Here is a 21,431-nt window from a genome sequence, read left to right as displayed (position 1 = left end):
CAGCAGCAGCAGAAGGAACTCCTTTGCATATTAGGCCACACCCCTCTGATGTAGCCAATCCTCCAAGAGATTACAGAGATCTTAGTACAGGGGCTACTGTAAACTCCAGGAGGATTGGCTACATCAGGTGGGTGTGGCCTAATATGCAATCGAGTTCCTACTACAAAAAAAGTCTGAGTGGCAGGATGTTCCTTGGGCTCTTCCTTACGCTGCATCTGTAATTTACTTGTCTAATCTGGCTTGGGGAAAGGGGAGAAAGAATGAGAGAAGCCCTGCTTTTTACTTGTGAGTGGAGGCTCTGAGGTATACTGGAATCATTTGAGCTATTCTGACATCATCCTAGATGATGGCCAATGTTCCCTCTAAGCCATGGAGTCTTGTGAGCAAAAATTCTACTTTGTGAGCCACTGACAATAAAGTTGTGAGCTACTGGCATTAAAGTTGTGAGCTATTGAATAAATTAGTTTGCTCTGGGACTATTTTTCCTGAGCTAAGATAAAAAAGTGTGAGCTGGAGGGCAAAAATCTATGAGCTAGCTCACACTAACTCAGCTTAGAGGGAACACTGGATGCCACTTAGTTCCTGGTGTAACTGCATCTTCAACTTGAGGGGTGGGGATGCTGAGTCTCAGTGGGAGAGCATCTGCTTAGCACACAGAAAATCTCAGGTTCAATCCCCAGCATTTCCAGTTAAGGATCAGATAGTAAGTAAGGTGGAGCACCTCCACCTGAAATCCTGGAAGGCCCCTGCCAGTCTGGATAGACAATACTGACCTTGATGGACCACTGGTCAGATTCAGGATAAGGCAGCTCCGTGTGTGATCATGTGGAACTTAACTGCAAAATCAGATTTTTATTAAGATCTTGGGGATTCTAACAAACCCAATGGTCATCAAAAAAGAGCCACACATGGTGAGGCCTTGATGCGTCAACTACGCTGGCCTTTGTTCTCATGGCAACCATTTGAGACTGTTTATACACGCGTCTACCTGTTCACAGGTGAAGTGGGGGAACTTGATTGCACAAACCCAAAACAAAACACAGAGCTGCCTTTCCTTCCTTTTCCCTTCACTATGTTCTTACACTTTAAGGACTTTATTTCCACTTCATCTGTACTAATGGAAATAAGCTGAGCAGGATGAAAAGAGCTAAAAACACCAGAGCACAGAGAGGTGAGGCGAGAGATGTGGGGGGGAAGGTTTAGCAACTGTCAGCTGCACATTTCAGTTTTGCTAAAAACACCTTTCTCCTTTTGACATAAACAGGTGTCTACAGGAACACTCCCTCCCCCCACTCGTGTAGGGCACCATAAGAAAAGTTATTTGGTACTTTAACTACAAAACAGTTAAAGTGGGGGGGGGGTTAAATGAGGGGGGAGTTTAAGGAATCGGGAAGTGGGTGGGGATAGGGCTGCCCACTTCCAGGAGAGGGGGATGGAGACTACAGTGATCGGTTCCCATGAAGGAAATGGTTGTTTTGGTTGGTAGACTCAATGGTATCATACTTCCCCAAATCCCCCCCTCCCCGACTCCACCTTCAAATCTCCAGAGTTGGCATCCCTAGCTGCGGGAACAATTGGGAAATTTATTTATTTACTTATTTAACACACTTATTAGGAGGATTTCTACGTTGCAGAACTCAGGGTAACTTACAATATAAAAACAATTATTATTTTTTTAAAAAAACTATGACGACAATTTAAAATCTCCAATTAGGACTGGCAATAAATAAATGCTCCTATCAGGCCCGTGAGCAAGTCTGCTTCCTCCTCCCTCTCTCTTGCTTCCTTCTGCGTCACAGCTTGCATTTCCAGGCTTGCTCAATCGCATACGTGCTACAGAGCAAAGCCTCTATTTTCTCCATTGGCTGAGGCTCCTCTCTCGGAGAGGAACAGCTTGTTTTGCCAGGCTCTCTCAGTCCCACAGCAGAGCTACTGAACCAAACTTCTTTTATTTTACAGGCTGAGGCTTCTCCTCCTCCTTGTCCCCTGGGGAGGGAGGGAAAGAGACAGAGCTTCTTTTGCCCAGATCCCTTGATCCCATGAGAAAGATACAAAGAAAGCACCTTTTTACAAGGAACGGAGGGAAGGAGGGAGGGAGAAAGAGATACAGAGAAAGAGAAGGAAGAAAGAAAGAAAGAAAGAAAGAAAGAAAGAAAGAAAGAAAGAAAGAAAGAAAGAAAGAAAGAAAGAAAGAAAGAAAGAAAGAAACCTCTGCATCCTTTATAAAGTTTGTATCTCCGCTTCCTGGCATTACATTTTATAACACAGATGGCCCGGCCCAACAAAGTCTCATTTATATCAGATTTGGCCCTCATAACAAATTAGTTTTACACCCCTGCCTTAAATACTAATATTATTATTATTTTCAAGAGCCACTGCATCAGATGCACTAGTGTGTAAATCCATGAATCCACAATTTATAGACATGCATACACCCCTTGCCCCTTTCTGCTGTTTATATTAAAAGACCTGATGAACCAGCACCTCACCCATCTGATGAAGCAAGCTCTGGTTTATGAAAGTTGATGCCGGAACAAATTTTCCTGGACCAATTTCTCGCTAGCATTCCTCCACCCCTAGGCTTCTGTCTTCCCTGGTGCAAGCTAACTATTTCCCACCACTTGGTCCGCAGGTGCATTTTGATGTGCGGCTCTCTCCAGTTCCCCTTGCGGCTTTGTGATGCTGTCTTTTAAGGATTAAGAAACTGTGAGGGGAACTGGAGGGAGCCCTGTGTCAAAATGCGCCCATAGAGCAATTGGTGGGAAATCGATAGCTTGTGCTGGGGAGGACAGGCAGAAGCCTGGGGGCAGAGCAACGTTAACGAGAAATCAGTTCATGAGTGTCACTCGACTTCTGCTTTATTTCCACTCGACTTCTGCTACATGGTTAGCTTTATGGCAAGGAAGGAATCCAACATTTTATGTATAGAAATTCATGGCCAGCAACATGGCCTTTTGCCTCTGCTTCTCGCAAAAAGCAGCAAAGCAATTAAGTAAAACCAATCAACATATTCAATTGCAACCTTTTGTTACAAAAATACTTACAAATTCTGTGAGGGTGAATCAGCAGCAGGGATACACAGATACTTCACTCCCTGTTTAGATTAAAAAAAAAATAATGTTAATGGGAAGAAAAGAAAGTTACAAGATATAAACATATTCAAGAAGCAGAAGCAAGTTCTGTTCTGGCTTTTTAATGTTTTGTAGCTCCGCAGAAGGCAACAAATGAAGTCCCACTTAAAGATTTTGTTCCCTCTACCATGGAATAAAAACAAGATCATTTTCATGTTTGCAAAGGCAAGTATGCACATGTCAGACTGAATCTCTGCAAAGGGGAGTCACTGCATTCAAGATTTGGAATTATATTTACCAGGGCTATTTTTGTAGGGAAAAGTCCAGCAGGAACTCATTTGCATACTAGGCCACACCCCTGACACAAACCCAGTCGAAACTGCATTCCTGCTAAAAAAAAAGCCCTGATATTTATTTCCACAAATGTCTCATTCATCTGAATACTATAAATTGCTAATGTGCTACTCCATATGTACTTCTGGCTTTCTCAAAACGAGTGTAAAGAAACGTGTGCGCGAGCATGTGGGAAAGGATGCTATATGCCGTTCAGCACTATATTTAATGGGTTTACTTAACCAAACTGCAGTGTGGATTTTTTAAAATAAACATTTTCACTTGTGGAGATTATTGCAGTGCTAGACTCACTTTTTAAGTCCACTCTCACCCCAAATAATATCAAATCTTTCCGCGCTGTTTTAAACACATTCTTTGGAAAAGAGGGGGAAACTTCTTAAGAACTGCCTCTTGGGTCACACCAGCAAATAGGTTCTAAAAGAAGCCAGTAGAGACTATGACATTTGCAAATTGGGGGTGGTACTCCCCCTTCAATTTGTCACCAGTGCTGAGAACTCCACAGCCTCTGAACCGGAAGGCTCCATTTAGGTATTACAACTAAGAGCCTCCAGAGCTCTGTAAAAGATGCTTTCAAGGATAACAGCCTGTATGCAAGTACAAAGCCTTCCTCTATCCATCTTCCTTCCTTCCTTACTCTTCCATTGAAGTAAGGCTCCCTGGCCTGGAAAAAGACTTCAGACTTGGCTGGGCAGAGGGGAGGGTCACAAGCTCATGCAAGTTTCTTTAAAAGGACCAGAGCTTTTTTTGTAGAAAAAGCCCAGCCGGAACATATTTGCATATTAGGCCTCACCCCCTGACACCAAGCCAGCTGGAACTGCGTTCCTGTTCAAAAAAAGCCCTGAAAAAGATCCTGCATTTAAAAGAGAAAAGGCAAACAGTTTTTAAATCAGGGGTGTCGAACTAATTTGTTATGAGGGCTGGAACTGACATAAAGGAGACCTTGTTGGGCCAGGCCGTGTCAGGTTGGACCAGGCCATGTCGGGCTGTGCCTATTTAAGACAAAATAGCAGAGATATAAACTTTATAAAGGACACAGAGAAACACAATTAAATATATATATATTTAAAAACTTAAAACATGCTTAAAACGTTGGCACTTGGTCTCAAAGGTACTTTCCAGGGAACTGGGCAAAAGAAGCTCTCGCTCTTTCCTTCCTTCCTCAGGGGACTGACGGGAGAGGAGCCTCAGCCAATAGAAGGAAGAGGGGCTCGGCTCAGTAGCTCTGCTGTGTGATTGAGATAGCCAGGCAAAGCAAGCTATTCCTCCTCTCTTCCTCCCCAAGGGAGGAGTCTCAGTCAATGGAGAAAACAGAGGATTTGCTCTGTAGCTCCTGTGCAATTGAGCAAGCCTTGCAAAGCAAGCTGTTATACAGAAGGAAGCAAGAGAGAGGGAGAAGGAAGCAGGTGACAGCCAGTTGCTCGGGGGCCTGATAGGAGGCTTCCGAGGGCCTAATATGGCCCCCTGGCTGCATGTTTGACACTCCTGTTTTAAATATTACTTCGTAAAATGTCTTTACATTATTCCATTTATCTAAAAGTGGCTGTTAAAAACAAAACAAGATTTTAAAAAAACTACGAACAGGAGCAAGTCAATTGTTGAACTCAGTTGTACAAAACAAAACAAAAAAGAAAGGAAGTTCAGTACTGCAATGAACCTTCTGCAGTCATGCCCAAGCGAGAAGAGGCACTTTTTCGTGTGCACGCGGCCTGCAGGCTGACATCTAAGAACGGTCCCAAAGAAACTTCTAACCAAAGCAGCACAAATTCATGTCAACAAGCCACAATAAGAGTGCCCGAAGGAAAGCTACAATATATAAAAGCTAAAAGATCAGACTCAAGTGCTGGTTTCAAAAGGCAATATTCACCGGGTGGGGGACTGAGGATGAAATTAAAATCCGTACAAAGCAAGGAAATAATCAAAAGGGCAAAAAGGTGGGGGGAATCAACCACCACCACACACACACACACAGAGTCATTAGTACAACACACCAGGTCTGAATACACAGCAGTATAATTAAGGAACTCCAAAGCCTCGAGGCAGCATTTGAACCAATGCCAAGTGACTTGAAATTTGCAAGAGAACAGTGCCCATTTAAAAAAATGGTTTAACTTAGCTGAAGTCTGCAACAACTCTTGTCAAACACACACATTTATTAGGGGGCCGATAGAACAGAGAGATCCCGAGGTCTGTGGTTACGTGCCACTTCCTTGCTTCAAAGCAAAACTCTTTGGAGGATTAGCTCAACATGTTCTTTAATTAAACTGAAATCAAATATTTATCCTCCTAGTTCTGAAATGTCTCAAATTCTTTTTTTCCCCTAAGATCAGCACAGCGCCCACTGGCCCCTGGCACTTCTTAGTCCGCTGAAATCAAGAGGCCTAGAAGGATGTCGCTCTGCTTGGGACGCCCCTGTATGCAAAACTAGCCTTTGGAGGATACCCAAGCCAGTTTGGTGTAGTGGTTAAGTGCGTGGACTCCTATCTGGGAGACCTGGGTTTGATTCCCCACTCCTCCACTTGCAGCTGCTGGAATGGCCTTGGGTCAGCCATAGCTTTCGTAGGAGTTGTCCTTGAAAGGGCAGCTGCTGTGAGAGCCCTCTCAGCCCCACCCACCTCACAGGGTGTCTCTTGTGGGGGGCGTAGAGGAGATTGCAAGCCACGCTGAGTCTCTGATTTAGAGAGAAGGGCGGGGTATAAATCTGCAATTCTCCTTCTTCTTTAAGCCAACACGAGACTCTTCCCTCCCCTCCTTGTCAAAAACTAAATTTGAGAATGGCAGTTTCGAGGCCCAGTTAGGAGGACACCTTCACACAGTACAACACAACTTCTTGCATAATAATTAGCGTGGATCCAAATTGTCTGATTATCCAAGGGTGGAGAACCGCATGTTATGAAGCAGACTTGGGGTTTCCCGCAACGTGTACCTTGCAATGACAATGCAGGTGAGAATCAGTGGTTAGGGGCAATGCTCCCTCTAAGCTGTGGAGTCTTTGAGAGCAGAAATTCTGCTTCATTTAAAGTTGTGAGCTACTGCATCAATTAGTTTGCTCTGGAGCCATTTTTCCTGAGCTAAGACAAAAATGCGTGAGTCGGAGTCTAAAAAAACTGTGAGCTAGCTCATACTAACTCAGCTTAGAGGGAACGCTGGTTGGGAAAGGTCCCCTGAGCAAGCACCAGTCGTTTCCAACTCTGGGGTGACACTGCTTTCACAATGTTTCCGCGGCAGACTTTTTACGGATTGGTTTTCCATTGCCTTCCCCAGTCATCTACACTTCCCCCCCCCCCAGCAAGCTGGTTACTCATTTTACCGACCTCGGAAGTGTGGAAGGCTGAGTCAACCTCAAGCCAGCTACCTGAAAATCCAGCTTCCACCGGGGATCGAACTCAGGTTGTGAGCAGAGCTTAGGACTGCAGTACTGCAGCTTTAGCACTCTGCGCCACAGAACACATTGGTTAGGAGGGAGCTATTTGATCCTTCCCTTACCTGCTGATTGTCCCTCACAAACCTCCTCTGCTCTCTCCCTGACAGTTTTTTAAAATGTTCTTTGCTTAGTTGGGCTAGAAAATTGGAAACAAAACTGACTGTATGGAAAAACAGCTGGGAGGTTCATTTGAAGGGGAGACAGGATAGATACAGACAGGCCTCAGATTCAGCAGGAGCTCACAGGAGCACAGCTCCTGAACCCTTCTGAGAGTTCCACCTCTTCATCCCCACTTACCTTGTCCATTGAATAGTAGGTGCAGCTGCATAACAATCCCTGGATTAGGAGAGTGGGCAGCCAGCCAGCCACCAGGGGCTTTGCCACACCCTCAGCAGCCCTCATTAACCCCTGGAGAAGCCCACACCACCCTTTCTCCACTTATGTGATTTTGGGTGGCAGGTGACTTGCTGGCCTTTTGACTGGAGGGTGATGATCCAGAAGAGCCCCACGTGAGTGAGCCCTGCTTGGGCTGGCTGGATCTCTAGCCAGCCCAAGCAGGCCTCGCTCGCCCAGGGCTTTCTTTTCTTGTGGGTTGCTTTTGGCGGGGGGGCAGCATATGCTAATGAGTTACGATATTGAGTTCCACCACCTGCTTTTCTACAAAACAACCCTTGGATACAGAAATGTTTAAGCAGATCCCGTCTACCTGCCTGTTCTCCGGTACAGGTCTTCCTGCTGCCCTTGATTTACATTGCAGACATGGGGCTGGATTCAGCCGGTTTTTTCACTCCATCTCACTTATTTCCCGTCCTTACTTCAGCCCCCTTTCTACATAGTTTTGGCTCATGCAGGTCCCACGATCCACAGCATATCCTTTTTTGGTGGCCAAATGAGACCACCCCTGCCTTTTCTTCCAATGGAAAAGCTGACTGGATCAAACGCATGGCCTTCCTCCTTTACATCCAGATTTTCTACTTTACATAAACACAAGCAGCTACCTTGCACCAATACAGACCATTGATCTCCCAATCAGCATTGTCTACCATGAATCACAGGAGTTCTCCAGGGTCTCAGGTGTATTTCACATCCCCTACTTGGATCCTTTTTGCACTGGATGTACCGGGGACTGAACCTGGGAACTTTTGCATACAAAACAGATGCTCTGTCACACAGCCACTCTGAAAATCCCAGTTTCTGATACTGGCTGTCCCCACCCAAGTGAAACTTCAAACACCTGTGTTGATCAACACGATGTTACAAGTCAATATTTCTTTTCAGCCTGAGGCAATTTTGCTAGAATTTTGGAGGAAAAAACCCACAAAATGAAGTTTTGAAGATAAAAATTATTTCGACCCTACTTTCAATAGCCAATACATTAATAGCTTATAAATGGTTAGATAAACAAAGTCTTGCTCCTCAGAACTGGATTAAAAAAAATTGGGGATTATTTTATTTTAAGCCTAATAATCTTTTATCTGCAAAAATGATTTACTTTTAGTTTGTTATACAGTAACAGTGTTATTTTAGTTCAGCACTGGGCAATTTGGTGAAGTTAGTTGTCTGAATTTCTGTAAAAAATAAAAAAAATTGTTAATAAAAAAATCCCCTTTGTTGTTTTTTTCCCCCTGACACTAACAAAATCCAGTTGAATTATTACCATTTTGATGCCTGTTTCTGCATCAATTGGATAAAAATGGCACAGAGAAAGAAAGCAAATAGGAAATGCCAGCAACAGAAGAAGGGAAAAGGAGGAAGAGGAGAAGAAGGAGAGGAAGGAGGAGGAGAAGGAGATCACAACACAGATGTACAAAAGCAAAAAGAAATGAATATGGGCATATGAGTACATCTCTCTTCTGCACAATTGGCATACACTCAATGCACTAGTTTAAGCATTTCTGTATCTCATCAATGCCTATATAGAAGATTGCTAGAATCGCCATGCAACTACTTTGAACTTCCAAAATGAAGAGCAGGAGAAGTGTAATAGAGTAGCATGAAAGTAAGTCAGTAATTGGGCATGGACGGCTTTGCACTCTTTTCCCACTGCAATGGTGGAATTTTCTAAATACTAAAATGGCACAAGACCAAAATTTATTGGTAGACTGTGCTGACCGCTATGAAAGGGCAACATCCCGGAAATCACTGCACCTAGGCTGCTGCTGCTCCATCTGAAGCAACAATCGATGGAAAGCAGAATTAACGAGAATAAATGACAGCCACATTCAGTCTTTGGTGGCCGTTCGCCCAAATTCCGGGGCATCAGCCCGTATGGGAAGCCGGTACTAATAAATTCATTTTCCTCTCGGTTTTCTATTTCAGCAGACAAGCGTAACCACAGAGACAAGACTTTTATTTCTCTTAGGCCCTGAAAGTCAAGAAAACAGCTAAACCGATACAAAGGGAGAGTTAACAAAACTAGCGCAAGTATTCTGATTTCAAGATTGTCAAAGCTGAAAGAAGCAAGAGTTCAAAAGGATTTTCTAACACTCGATCTGACTGTAAAAACAGCCATTGCACTGGTATCCTGCTCTTGGGCCAAAGAACTCTAAGCTGGGCATCATAGTTTACTGGTCTAAATGAGGGCCATTCCCTTTAGTTTTGTATGTGTGTGCACGTTTTAAAAGATATGCTAATTTCATTTTTTTTCCAAAACTTTTAGGCTTTTGGGGGGAAACACCAGATAACACTAAATTACAACCATAAATATTTTAAAGCAATCTTTTGGTGATGCTGGCTATGAAGAGTACACTTCAATCTACAAAAAAATTAAAAAAATATAATAAAAGTTTATGTTATGATAGAATTTTTAACGTACGTTATTAAGCTTTTGCAAAACAAAAACAATTTACAACATTTTGGAAATTAAATGTAACCAAAGATTTAAACACAAGATAATTCAAACTATATGATATCCTGGAATAATTCTAAATATCAGGGTGGAGTTCAGCCACACACATATATTTTAAATTTGCTGTAAATGGAAAATTATACTGCGTTTGATTTTTACTGTAGAATGTCTCATGATTACTAAATAACATTTAAATGTAGTCACATAATACCCTCCCAATCCAAAAGATACTTTGTCCTCTTATCCCCTTTTGCTGCTACTACATCTTTTAAAAGAAAATGGTATCAGAGAGAATCTGAAGTGTCAAAGACACATGGCTTCAATCTCAGTTCAAACAACACATAGCATACAACAAAGTGTGGCCAATTTGAAGAGTAGAAAGAAAACAGAGCGAAGTCAGACCAAAACCAGCTGTAATTTCTTGACTTCCAAAGCCTTCAGCCAACGCAATTGTGTCCAAATTATATGGTAAGGGTTTCCCCTTCTAATTTTAAGATATACAGTGCCATGTCAAAGAATATTCTTCAAATTCATCTAGCTAAGAACCACTAAAGTTATGCTAGCCAACCCTTTCAAAATAAATTCTATTAAAACCCAAGAGAACTTGCTTTCGTAAAAATGTATGTTCAGAATCAGGGAATAAATCTTTCCAAAGGCTCTTAAATGAAGTAGCTACAGGTGCATTTTAATGTAAATGTCCTCTGTGTCCATATCATAACTTTTAAACCTAAAGTGGCCATTTTTCACAATGAATCATCACTTTTAAGTGATGGGTAATAGCCAGGACCTGTTTAGTTATTCGAACCTCACAGTAAACGTCTAGATTGGAAATCTTTTTTTTTTTAAAGCATTATTTTTGGCGTCAAACTTCTCAGTATTTAAATTTATGTAAAACTTTCAACGATGACTTCCAAGAAATACTTTTTTATAGAGCCAAAAACAAAACCTCAAGTTTAGATCATGTTGAAGCCATATGCAAATAGAAAACCTCGAACACCTGGCAAGTTCTTTCAGGTTAGCCCAAAAAAAACCCCTCGTGTGTTATTTTGACTTGTCTCATCAACAGATGAGGGATCGAAGCCCTTCTTTTGGACCAAGGGCATCTCCTCAGAACAGCTTATGTAGGAAACAGTTGGTATGCAAGAGTTCCTCAAGCCGAACTCAAGAGGTTACCAAAAGTTCTGACTGGCCCCACTACACAACCACTAAACTGAAAAAAAGCCCAGTAATTTGTTTTTTTGTCCTTTCAGTTGCTTTAAGGAACAATCGCCCAGGACAGTTTGTACATTCGTTACTCATTTTATTCTTGAAAATATTCAGACCGTTTGGCAAAAAATAAAATGGTCACGCTGTTATTTCATCATTTAAAAAGTACCCCCGGGGTGAACAAAACAGGCGTTCGGGATTTAAAAAATAATTCAATGAATAGGTAGATAAAGAACCAAGGCTGGAAAATCATGCAATATTTTTGAACATGGAGGAATGACTTTCGGACAGATGTTGAGTCTTGAGGCGGTGAAGCAATATTTAGTGGTGATTGAATCACCCTCTTCTAAACATTTGCTTGAGAAATGAGGCTGCTCATGCTGAAATCACTTTACCAAAACATATATTTGTAAATAGATTCTTAACAGCAAGGTCAGCTGCAGCATTAGAGCTCCAGCGATCCACTTCTTCAGGTTAGTTAAAAGGTGAATTTAACCCAAACCTAATAATTCCCCCCTCCCCATGAAAACAGAATTTTTCTCCAGGGTTTCTATTCTCTCAAAATTTCAGTAAGCACAACGTAGACTCAAATGCAACATGCAGAGAACAGAAAAGGGGAAGGAACTACAGTCATCTAAGGAGAATCGGATTAAAATCCAAAATACCTTGGTAATACACCACTTTTTAAAAAAAACCATATAGTATTACTAATAATTTCAAGCATAAAATGGAGAACTCTTTATTTTTGAAGTCTGTATTATTCTACCTGTGAATCCTAAGACATGATTCAAAGTTCTGATGACAAGTTCCGCAGAATTAGTCAGAACGAAGAACAGTTGGTAAAAATTTAAACAGCCTCTAACACCTATTAATTTTTTTTAAAGAATTCTCTATTAAACTGTAGGACACTGAGCATGACAATGAATTGCCCTGGGAGATGGAATGCACCCCAGCTTAATAAAAGTACACAAAGCCCATGACAATGGTGGAGAGGTTATTTTCTGAAGATATATGGGACTACCCAACCCAGCCACACGCGTACTTTATTTTGAGATGGCACGGAAACTTTTTTCTCTTTCTAGCAGCAGATTTCCCCCTAGAATTTTGTAATACATGGATTAGACGACATACAAATGTAACCCAAGTAGCGTCTTCTTTCAAAAGCATTAATCAGTGAACGGCTGTGACTTTAAAATGTAATGTCTCCAAAGCCCTTTTCTGGAATATCTGGGGGACTTGAAGAGTCTGGGAAGAGATCCATCTCTAAATGGAAGAAAGGTCTGGCTTTCCACAGATCTGAATGGCTCCTGATTGCACTTTACTGCCTTCCAATTCAGTTTGGCCACAGATTGGTACAGAAAATTCAGGGCATCGGCAACCCAGGTTAACTGCTGTAAGTTAACAGGGTAAAATGTGTATTGTGATGGGCTGGGGAAAGGCTGATACACCTCATATTTCTGATCGGTTCACAGGCAGTGATCCCTCTAAGCTGAGTTAGTGCGAGCTAGCTCAGAGTTTTGTAGCCTCCGGCTCACACATTTTTCTTAGCTCAGTGGAAATGGCCCCAGAGCAAACTAATATATGCAGTAACTCACAACTTTAATGCCAGTAGCTCACGAAGCAGAATTTTTGCTCACAAGATTCCACAGCTTAGAGGGAGTGTTGTTCACAAGGATTTAACAGCTCTTATGTTCAAATCGACGTATTATAATGGATAATCCCTGAGAAGCTTATTGAGGGATGGACAAATGTTGTGAAGTTCTGGAACACGTTTCAGGAAAGTGCCTGTACAGTTGCACTCTTTTCAGGAGTGCAATTTTTAGTTTTATTTTATATTGTCTAATGAATTCATAACAAAAAGGAAAACTCAGTATAATTTACATAATAGTTTCTAGAGATATCATTCTCTAGAATAAAGTCTTTGAAGTATCGGTATCGTTTCTCGTTTACCATGACAACAAGCCTTCTGTTTAACTAGTCCTAAATACTGCACCCAAAAAACAATAGCACAGAAATATTTCTCCAGACTGAACGCTGCTCTTTAAAGATGCGCTGCCATAAACTGTGCAAACAATATACAACACATTTAAACTGCCAACCCATCTTGCAAACAACTTTTGGCCATCTGAAAAAGAAGCCTTTCTTTGGCTACCTCTCAATTGGTTGAAAATATTTCCACTGAATTCTGTCAGCCAAATCCCACTTAAAGGGCAATAATTAGTCACAGGAGGGACAATTATCTTTTTCTTTAAGGAAAACAGAGAATTTCAAGCTATAAATCATTCTTCTCGATTCCCAAGGGGCAGCAAAGGAAAATCCTGTAGAAATCTAATCAGGGCAATGTGTTAATTTTCAAAACACTGGGAAAGATTTCCAGTGAAAAAGTAAATATCCTCAATTTATGATTTATGTTATCATCAAGGTAAAAGGTAAAGGTAGTCCCCTGCGCAAGCACTAGTTGTTTTTGACTCTGGGGTGACGTTGCTTTCACAACGTTTTCACGGCAGACTTTTTACGGGGTGGTTTGCCATTGCCTTCCCCAGTCATCTACACTTCCCCCCCAGCAAGCTGGGGACTCATTTGACCGACCTTGGAAGGATGGAAGGCTGAGTCAACCTGGAGCCAGCTACCTGAACCAGCTTCTGCTGGGATCGAACTCAGGTCGTGAGCAGAGGGCTCCAACTGCAGTACTGCAGCTTTAGCACTCTACACCATGGGGCTCTTACTTATCATCAAGGACAACCGGCTGAATCCGGGGATAGTTTTCTACTCGCAGAAGGGCAGGTGATTTTGATAACTCCCCATCCCTGCTACTCCTGATGGTTTCCTGCCCCCCAGAAGTAGCATTTAAGTGAATTCCATCAAAATGAGGGTAGAAAGGTCCAGTTTTTCTGGTGTGAGTGCTACCTGTTAACAGAAAGTGACCTTTAGTTTCAGCCTGAATCTTCAAGGTTTAGTGCCTGTGGATTTCACTGAACCCTCAAATAGTGATTTTATAATTCTCATGAGGATTTCCTTTCACATGCAGGGCTTTTTTTTTAGCAGAAACGCACAGGAACACAGTTCCGGCTGGCTTGGCATCAGGGGGTGTGGCCTAATATGCAAACAGGTCCCTGCTGTGCTTTTTCTACAAAAAAGCCCTGTGTGAAACAATGGTGATGTCAGAGGGTGTGATCTAATATGTAAATTGGTTCCTGCTGGGCTTTTTCTACAAAAAAAAAGCCCTGTTCTTATGTATGGCCATCATGCCAAACAACAGTAAAGAATCCAAAGCGGGTAATGGAGGAAAAAACTGAGGCCTACATCCAACCATCACTACAAAGGAGACTCCAGTTGCCATGGTATCACCAACACCCAGTGATATGTGGGTGGAGCCCATGTGCCAGGATGAGACTCCATGTCTTATTAGGTGATGTAAGATACATAAGCAGGCATTTATAGTTTGATTGTGGCTGAAGAAATTCTAGCGGCTAAGGTAGCCACCACACATTTCCCCACCCCACCCTTACCTCAAGCATAGGTCTAGCGCTGTCATGGATTGAAAGGATGTGTGTAATGTTGTTCCGTTTCAGTTGTTCAGTGTCACGAGCATCTGCAGCGCAAAAAGAAAGACTGTAAGCAGAGTCAGCTACATCCCGTTTAATCATCATATACCCCAAGGAAGATCAAGTTCTACTGCATGCTTTTGCCTTATTGGACTTGTACGGTTGGGTTATAGACTGGAAAGGAAGGCATTCCCTCTTGAACGTACAACCTCAGCTCCTAAACAGAATGCAACCTCCAAAGTCAACACTGAAGTTATTTCCATTGCACTTTGATTCTGCCCTTCCTCCTCCAATCTCAGAAGCACTTTGCACTTTGATTCTGCCCTTCCTCCTCCAATCTCAGAAGCTAAGCCAGGCCACCTCTGGCTAGTATTTAGATGGGAGACCTCTGAGGAATAGCAACAGGGCCGGTACGTGGGAGTAGGCAAACTAGGCAAGTGCCTAGGGCGCCAGCTCCCAGCAGATACGGTCGCCCCCCTTCTAGCTCGCAGTGCCCCCGAGCCTTGGACTCGCTTCCCGTCCGCAGCACCCTTCAAATTAGGTAAGCGCTGTGGAGGGGAAGCGGCGACAGCTTTTCCTTGGCTTTACGGGGTCGGGGTGATGTCATCTCTGGGTGACATCATCACGCTGCACATACGAAAAATCTACTGAGGGGGGTGCATTGGGGGTCCTGCATCATGTGACAGAACCCCACACGCTGGGCCTGAATACCAGAGTCGTGATGCAGAGGCAGGCAATGGCAAACCACCTCTGAGTGTCTCTTGTCTTGAAAACCCTACGGGGTTACCGTGAGCCAGCTGTGACTTGCTGGTGCAAACATACACAAACACACCTCCACAGAACTCAGGACACTGGGCCAGTTTCTTCTCTTCCTCATTTGAGCCTCACAAACAGCCTCACAAGCAGTCCTGAGAACCAGCAGCTGGCCCAAAGACATCCAGGAAGCCGGAACCCAGGTCTTTAGAACTGGCATTCAAGAGAAACTTGGGTGGACAGTACCTTCATCGCCATCAGCCTGAGCTTTGAACAAAGCCTTCCTAAAGGAACCAGCCTTACCCGACATCAGGTTGGCAGGAACCCAAAGAATGGCCCTTTCTCTGAGATGGTTAGATCTGCACCATCACCCCAGAACTACCAGAGAGGATCAAGACCATTTTGACAATGCACCAGGATTGTTTTGCTGAATCTCCCTTTTAAGAGGAGGCCGTTGGACCAACTCTGATGCCTGATTGTACTACTTTCCTTTCTTGATATGTTGCTTTTATAGGATTCAGTTGCTTTGTGGGCTTTAACATATATTTTTATAGCTGTTTTGGGCTTCAATACATCATTTTATAGCTGTTTTGGGGTTTTTTTGGTGAACTGTGGTTCTTCTTATGGGGCATAAAGACAGCAATATAAATAAACTAAACTGACACGAGTGTGCACAAGGATCAAGCCAGATGGTGGCTTGGAGGATGCATTTAAAGATAAAGTTGCTTTCTTTCCACCTCTGCCTCCCCAATCTATCTGCTTGCCTTCCTTCCGGCTCTCAAACATCTGACATTTATTCTATGTGGCTCTTATGCTAAGCAAGTTTGGCCACTCCTGCTGTATAACAATTGATCAGATTACCAAGATCAGGTCTGCTGGAGAAAATGGCTGCTTTGGAGGGCGGACTCTATGGCATTATACCCTGCTGAGGTCCCTCCCCTCCCCACAATCTGCCTTCCCAACGTTCCTCCCCCAGAATCTCCAGGTATTTCCCAATCCATTGCTGGCATCCCTAAGCCCTAAACCTTTAACTGTAGAATGCCCAGCAAAACACGATGAAAGCTCCCTCTAACTTTTGCCTCTCTGGGTCAGAAAAATTTCTGAATTTGTAGTTAGATAGGAAGTTTCTGAATACCTAAAGTCAAGGGAAAAGCTGTTTTGTACAATGGAAAATCCCAGGCTTTTATCATTATAAGCCACTAGCACAAAAGAAGATCTTTGCCTAGTCAATAGTTCTCTGAAATGTAGTTAACCTGTTCCAGTCCAATAATTTTCCTGTTAAGATTTCCATTTAACAAAACTCATTTGTGAAAAGTGAAAACTCAAAATTGCAAACGCCACTGGGGATAAATCTCTCTTTAAAACCTTCAGTGACCTAAAAAGTCTTCCTTCAGTTTATATTGCAGAAGTCAGGGCAGGTGGAATTTAATTCTATGCAAGCTGAAAACTTTCACACGCTCCACTCTAAAGCATCAAGGTGGGAGGGTAGGGGGTGAGCTTCCAATTCTGAAAGATTCACAATTTTTTTACTTTAAGAAGAGGTGAGAGAAGACCAGGGTACCCGACACGGTGCTTACAGATACCCTTCCTGGGACCTGCCAATTGTTTTAGGAAGTGAACGGGAGAAGGTGGGACTTTTACCCAGAAGGGCATCTGACGGCAGGGCCAGATCGGGGGGGGGGGGCAGAGGGCGGTGCTTGACCCAGGCGTTACTAGAGAAGGGGGTGCCATTCTATTCTATGGGCCTATAAGGTAGAATGAGCCCATAAGGGGGTGCCATTTTTTAATCCCCCCCTCAAAAGCATGTCGACCTGGTCCTGTCTGACGGGCCCCTGAAGATTTGATTGGCAGCTGCTACCACAGTGTGGGCTTATTCTTTCTCACTCCTCTTTCCAAGTAAATTTTTAAAATCACCCTTCTTTTTCTGAAACTGCATTTCCTTTAAGTTAATTCCAGCACCAAGAGAGTAAATGACAAAGGACTGGACCCTACAATGCATGAGCGTAGGACTTTTTTTGAGCAGGAACACAGTTCTGGCTGGCTTGGCACCGAAAAAGAGCCTTGTAAGCTCTTGGAGGATTGGCTACATCAGGGGTGTGTGGCCAAATACGCAAAGGAGCTCCTGCTAGAATTCCACCCCTTATTGCCACCACTGTGGGCTTCCGGGAAGCATGAGGTTGGCCACTGCGGAAAGCAACACGCTTGACCACACGGATCCAGCAGGACTATTATTTCTTTACTACTCTTCTGCCTCATCTCTTCCTCGAATCTAATGTGGCTTACGGTACTAGAAATGAGTCGGTTAACAAAACTATTAGTGTTTTTTAAAACAAGTTGGCAGCGGTTCCGAAACTGCTTTTCATAGCGTTGGGGAATATTGGCAGGGGATGTAAATAGATCGAGCTGGCTGGGCAGAAGTCTTCACCTCAGCCTTGAAGATGGGCCTGAGGGCGAAGATGATTCAGAGGTTGGAGCTCCTCCCTCAGAAGATGTTGCCGAGTAACCTCAACAACAGACATCAATGCTCCATTAACGGAGGATCAGTTAAGCCATTTAAATTTTGTTTCTCATTTTTAGTATTCAAAAACGTACATTGCGTGACTGAGAGCAGCAGGCTGTGTTCTCCTCGCTCTTTTTGCACATGCCAAGCAGAGGCAAACACAGATTTTGCCACAGAGTCTCCAACAGTCTCCTTTCTCACATATCACCCTAGTCCACCTTGTTCCCTCCTGGCCTCATGACACACCAGAAAAGTGGTCACAACCAGTGTTCTCTCTAAGCTAGCTCACATTTTGTTAGCCTCCAACTCACACATTTTTGCCTTAGCTCAAGAAAAATGGCCCCAGAGCAAACTGATGGATGTAGTAGCTCACAACTTTAATGCTAGCAGTTCATGAAGTAGAATTTTTGCTCACAAGACCCCACAGTTTAGAGGGCGTATTGGTCACAACCCCCTCTGGGGTCTTGACACACACACAGTCGCCGTTCTAAGCAACGCAAGACTGAGACAGCCCTAGTAGTGATCTTCCTCACTTCGCTACAGGTCAACATGACATGAGGCCGTGAAGGGAAACTTCTGGGTGCCCACCAGTTTTGAGAACTCCTAATCTAAAAATGACGAACCAGTTCTTCATCATGCAAAGTCTCTCCTAAAGGGCCATCACCTGGAGGCTGTGTTAGGGCTCAGTCCGATGAGATGGGAGAAGGTTGCCAGGTCCCCCCTGGTCACTGGCAGGGGGTGCCAGATCCAGGTTGGAAAATTCCTGGAGATTTGGGAATGGAGCCTGGGGAGGACAGGGACCTTAGTGGGATACAAGGCCATAGACTCCATCCTCCAAAGCATCCATTTTCTCTGGAGGAGCTGATCTCTGCAGTCTGGTGATGAGCTGTGATTCAGGGGGATTCCCCAGGTCCCATCTGGAGGTTGGCATCCCTACATGTAAGATGATCAAGCCTGCACCCATAAAATACAAACTGCAGGCTTGTGTAGACAAAGGATAGGGGCTGTTTGTTTGGCTAATCCTACTTGATTTCACTATACGAATACAGGAGGATACAGGAGCTAGTTTTCAGGGGCTGAAGGCTTAAATTCCCTCCCTCATTCCTGCACAGCCCCAAGGTAAATTGAAGCTGCATCAACCAGCAATCAGAACTTTATGGGGAAAAGGATCTCTAGTCTGTCTGAGCACTTATGCTTTTAGACCAGGGGTGGCCAAACTTGCTTAATGTAAAAGCCACATAGAATAAATGCCAAATGTTTGAGAGCTGCAAGACATGAACATCAGATATTGGAGGGAGGGAGGGAAGGAAGGAAAATAGATGGGGGAGGTGGAAAGAAAGCAACTTTAACTTTAAATGCGCTCCTTAAGCTGCTGGCTGGCTTGGTTCGGAGAAGTGATTTGAAGAAGAGAAATTCCTTTTCCAAGCCAGCCAATGGGGCAGTGGGGATTTCAAGAGCCACACAATATGCGTGAAAGAGCTGCAGTTTGGCCAACTACAAGGAATAGAAGCCTTCTTTTCAAAGTCTGGTATTTGACATTCCAATTAGTTTTCAGACACACAACCCTCCTTGGCTTCCCTGCCAAGCTAATCCAGTAGCCCCCTGAATGCTGAGAGAATATCGCTGCTTTGCTATCACCGCATTATTTCATGTCTACAATGACAACACTTCAGAGACCTACTCGACAGAAACCAAGTGGTTAGAACAGAGTTTACAAGGCAGGAAAGCGGCAGGGCTTTTATAACCCGCCGAAGTGCTGAGTCACTTTCGAAATCTCAGCCTGCTCCTTTTCTGTTCTCGACTCAATTATGGATGGAGAAATTAAGAGACCTACATTGGGAAACTGAACCCAGCCACAGTTTCATCATTCAAGTCGGGTGCGTCATCCAACTTTTGTCACTAAGTGCAAGCATTACAATGAAGACTGGTTCAGTACCAAGTTCTACAAGCTTCATACCAGGCATTTGTGTGTTTTCTTTAAAAAAAAATTCACTTTTACCACGTACACTAAGTCAGGCATCTGAAAAGGCTACCACCCCACCACATTCAGCATTACTTAACTGGAGGGGTTTTTTTTTGTGGCAGGAACTTCTTTGCATACTAGGCCACACACCCCTGATGCAGCCAATCCTCCGAGAGCTGACAGGGCTCTTCGTACAGGGCCTACTGTAAGCTCTTGGAGGATTGGCTACATCAGGGGTGTGTGGTCTAATATGCAAAGGAGATCCTGCTACAAGAAAAGCCCTGCCTAATTGCATGCTGTCTTATGACCTGCTCAGAGAATGTAGAGAATTAGACAGCTCATTCACCTTGGAAGGGTGGTGAGACTCCTTACAACGTTACGTTCCTGGGCAAGGGATGCTAGTTTAGAAAACTGTTGAAGGGGATAACCATGGAATTAACAGGGAGGGGGGGGGTTGCCTGTGAATTAGGCAGATCATGAGAAGGAGAGCGGGAAGTTGCATCAATGCGTAGTTCTTGCGGCCCTTTCTTATTCGCCCAGGGAAATGGCGATAGGCATTATTGGGTCAGTCAGACATTTTGCTCCAGGCCAGTTTGGCAGGGGATCCTGGAGGTTTATGCCATCTTCACTCCTCCACTTGCAGCTGCTGGAATGGCCTTGGGTCAGCCATAGCTCTCGTAGGAGTTGTCCTTGAAAAGGGCAGCTGCTGTGAGAGCCTTCTCAGCCCCACCCACCTCACAGGGTGTCTGTTGTGGGGGAGGAAGGTAAAGGAGATTGTGAGTCACTCTGAGACTCTGAGATTCAGAGTGGAGGGCAGGATATAAATCCAATATCATCATCTTCTTCTTCTTCTGGGCATGGAGAAGGGGTCACTGGTAGTGTTCTCTCTAAGCTGAGTTAGTTTGAGCTAGCTCACAGGGGTTTTTTTAGCCTCTGGCTCACACATTTTTGTCTTAGCTCAGGAAGGATGGCCCCAGAGCAAACTAATTTATGCAGTAGCCAAATTGCTTGCTCACAACTTCAATGCCAGCAGCCCACAAAGTAGAATATTTGCTCACAGGACTCCACAGTTTAGAGGGAGCATTGGACACTGGGTATGTGCGTTTGTGTGGGGGAAGGTATCTGTGAGGTTCCCGCATTGTGCAGGGGGTTGGATGAGATGACCCTGGAGGTCCCATCCAACTCTATGATTCAACAGTGAGATGAGGGGGCTGCAGCTCTGGGGAAGACCCTCCGCTTGGCATGTGGAAGGTCACAGATTCAGTCCCCACCACCACCAGTTTAAAAACTGTAGGTGATAGAGAAGGCCTCTCTCTCTCTCTCTCTCTCTTGTTGCTTGGGTGGGGCAACAGTGGGAGGGCTTCTAGTGTCCTGGCCCCACTGGTGGACCTCCTGATGGCACCTGGGTGTTTTTGGTCACTGTGTGACACAGAGTGTTGGACTGGAGGGGGCATTGGCCTGATCCAACATGGCTTCTCTTATGTTCTTATGTCTGGGGCAGTGATACTCTGTATTCTTGGTGCTTCAGGGGGCACAGTGGAGGGCTTCTAGTAGCCTGGCCCCACTGATGGACCTCCTGATGGCACTTGGGTTTTTTTGGCTGCTGTGTGACACAGAGTGTTGGACTGGAGGGGGCAATGGCCAGATCCAACGTGGCTTCTCTTATGTCTGGGGCAGTGATGCTCTGTATTCTTGGTGCTTGGGGGAGGGAGGAACAGTGGGAGGGCTTCTAGCCCCACTGGTGGACCTCCTGATGGCACTTGGGGTTTT

General features: G+C 44.1%; 1 protein-coding gene across 1 annotated transcript in view; it reads right to left on the bottom strand.

Moving 5' to 3' along the window:
• Positions 1 to 21,431, bottom strand: part of DUSP22 (dual specificity phosphatase 22) — a 53,714-nt gene that overhangs the window by 18,897 nt on the left and 13,386 nt on the right. Inside the window, exons 4-5 of the mRNA XM_060244255.1 lie at positions 14,410 to 14,492; positions 3,045 to 3,094 (exon numbers count right to left, since the gene is read on the bottom strand). Of these exons, the coding sequence (XP_060100238.1) occupies positions 3,045 to 3,094; positions 14,410 to 14,492 (133 nt within the window). The remainder of the gene's footprint in view (positions 1 to 3,044; positions 3,095 to 14,409; positions 14,493 to 21,431) is intronic.

Source organism: Heteronotia binoei, chromosome 7, assembly GCF_032191835.1.
Source record: "Heteronotia binoei isolate CCM8104 ecotype False Entrance Well chromosome 7, APGP_CSIRO_Hbin_v1, whole genome shotgun sequence".
NCBI lineage: Eukaryota > Metazoa > Chordata > Lepidosauria > Squamata > Gekkonidae > Heteronotia > Heteronotia binoei.
The sequence above is the reverse complement of the archived record's forward strand: the minus strand, read 5'-3'. Positions and strand labels throughout refer to the sequence as shown.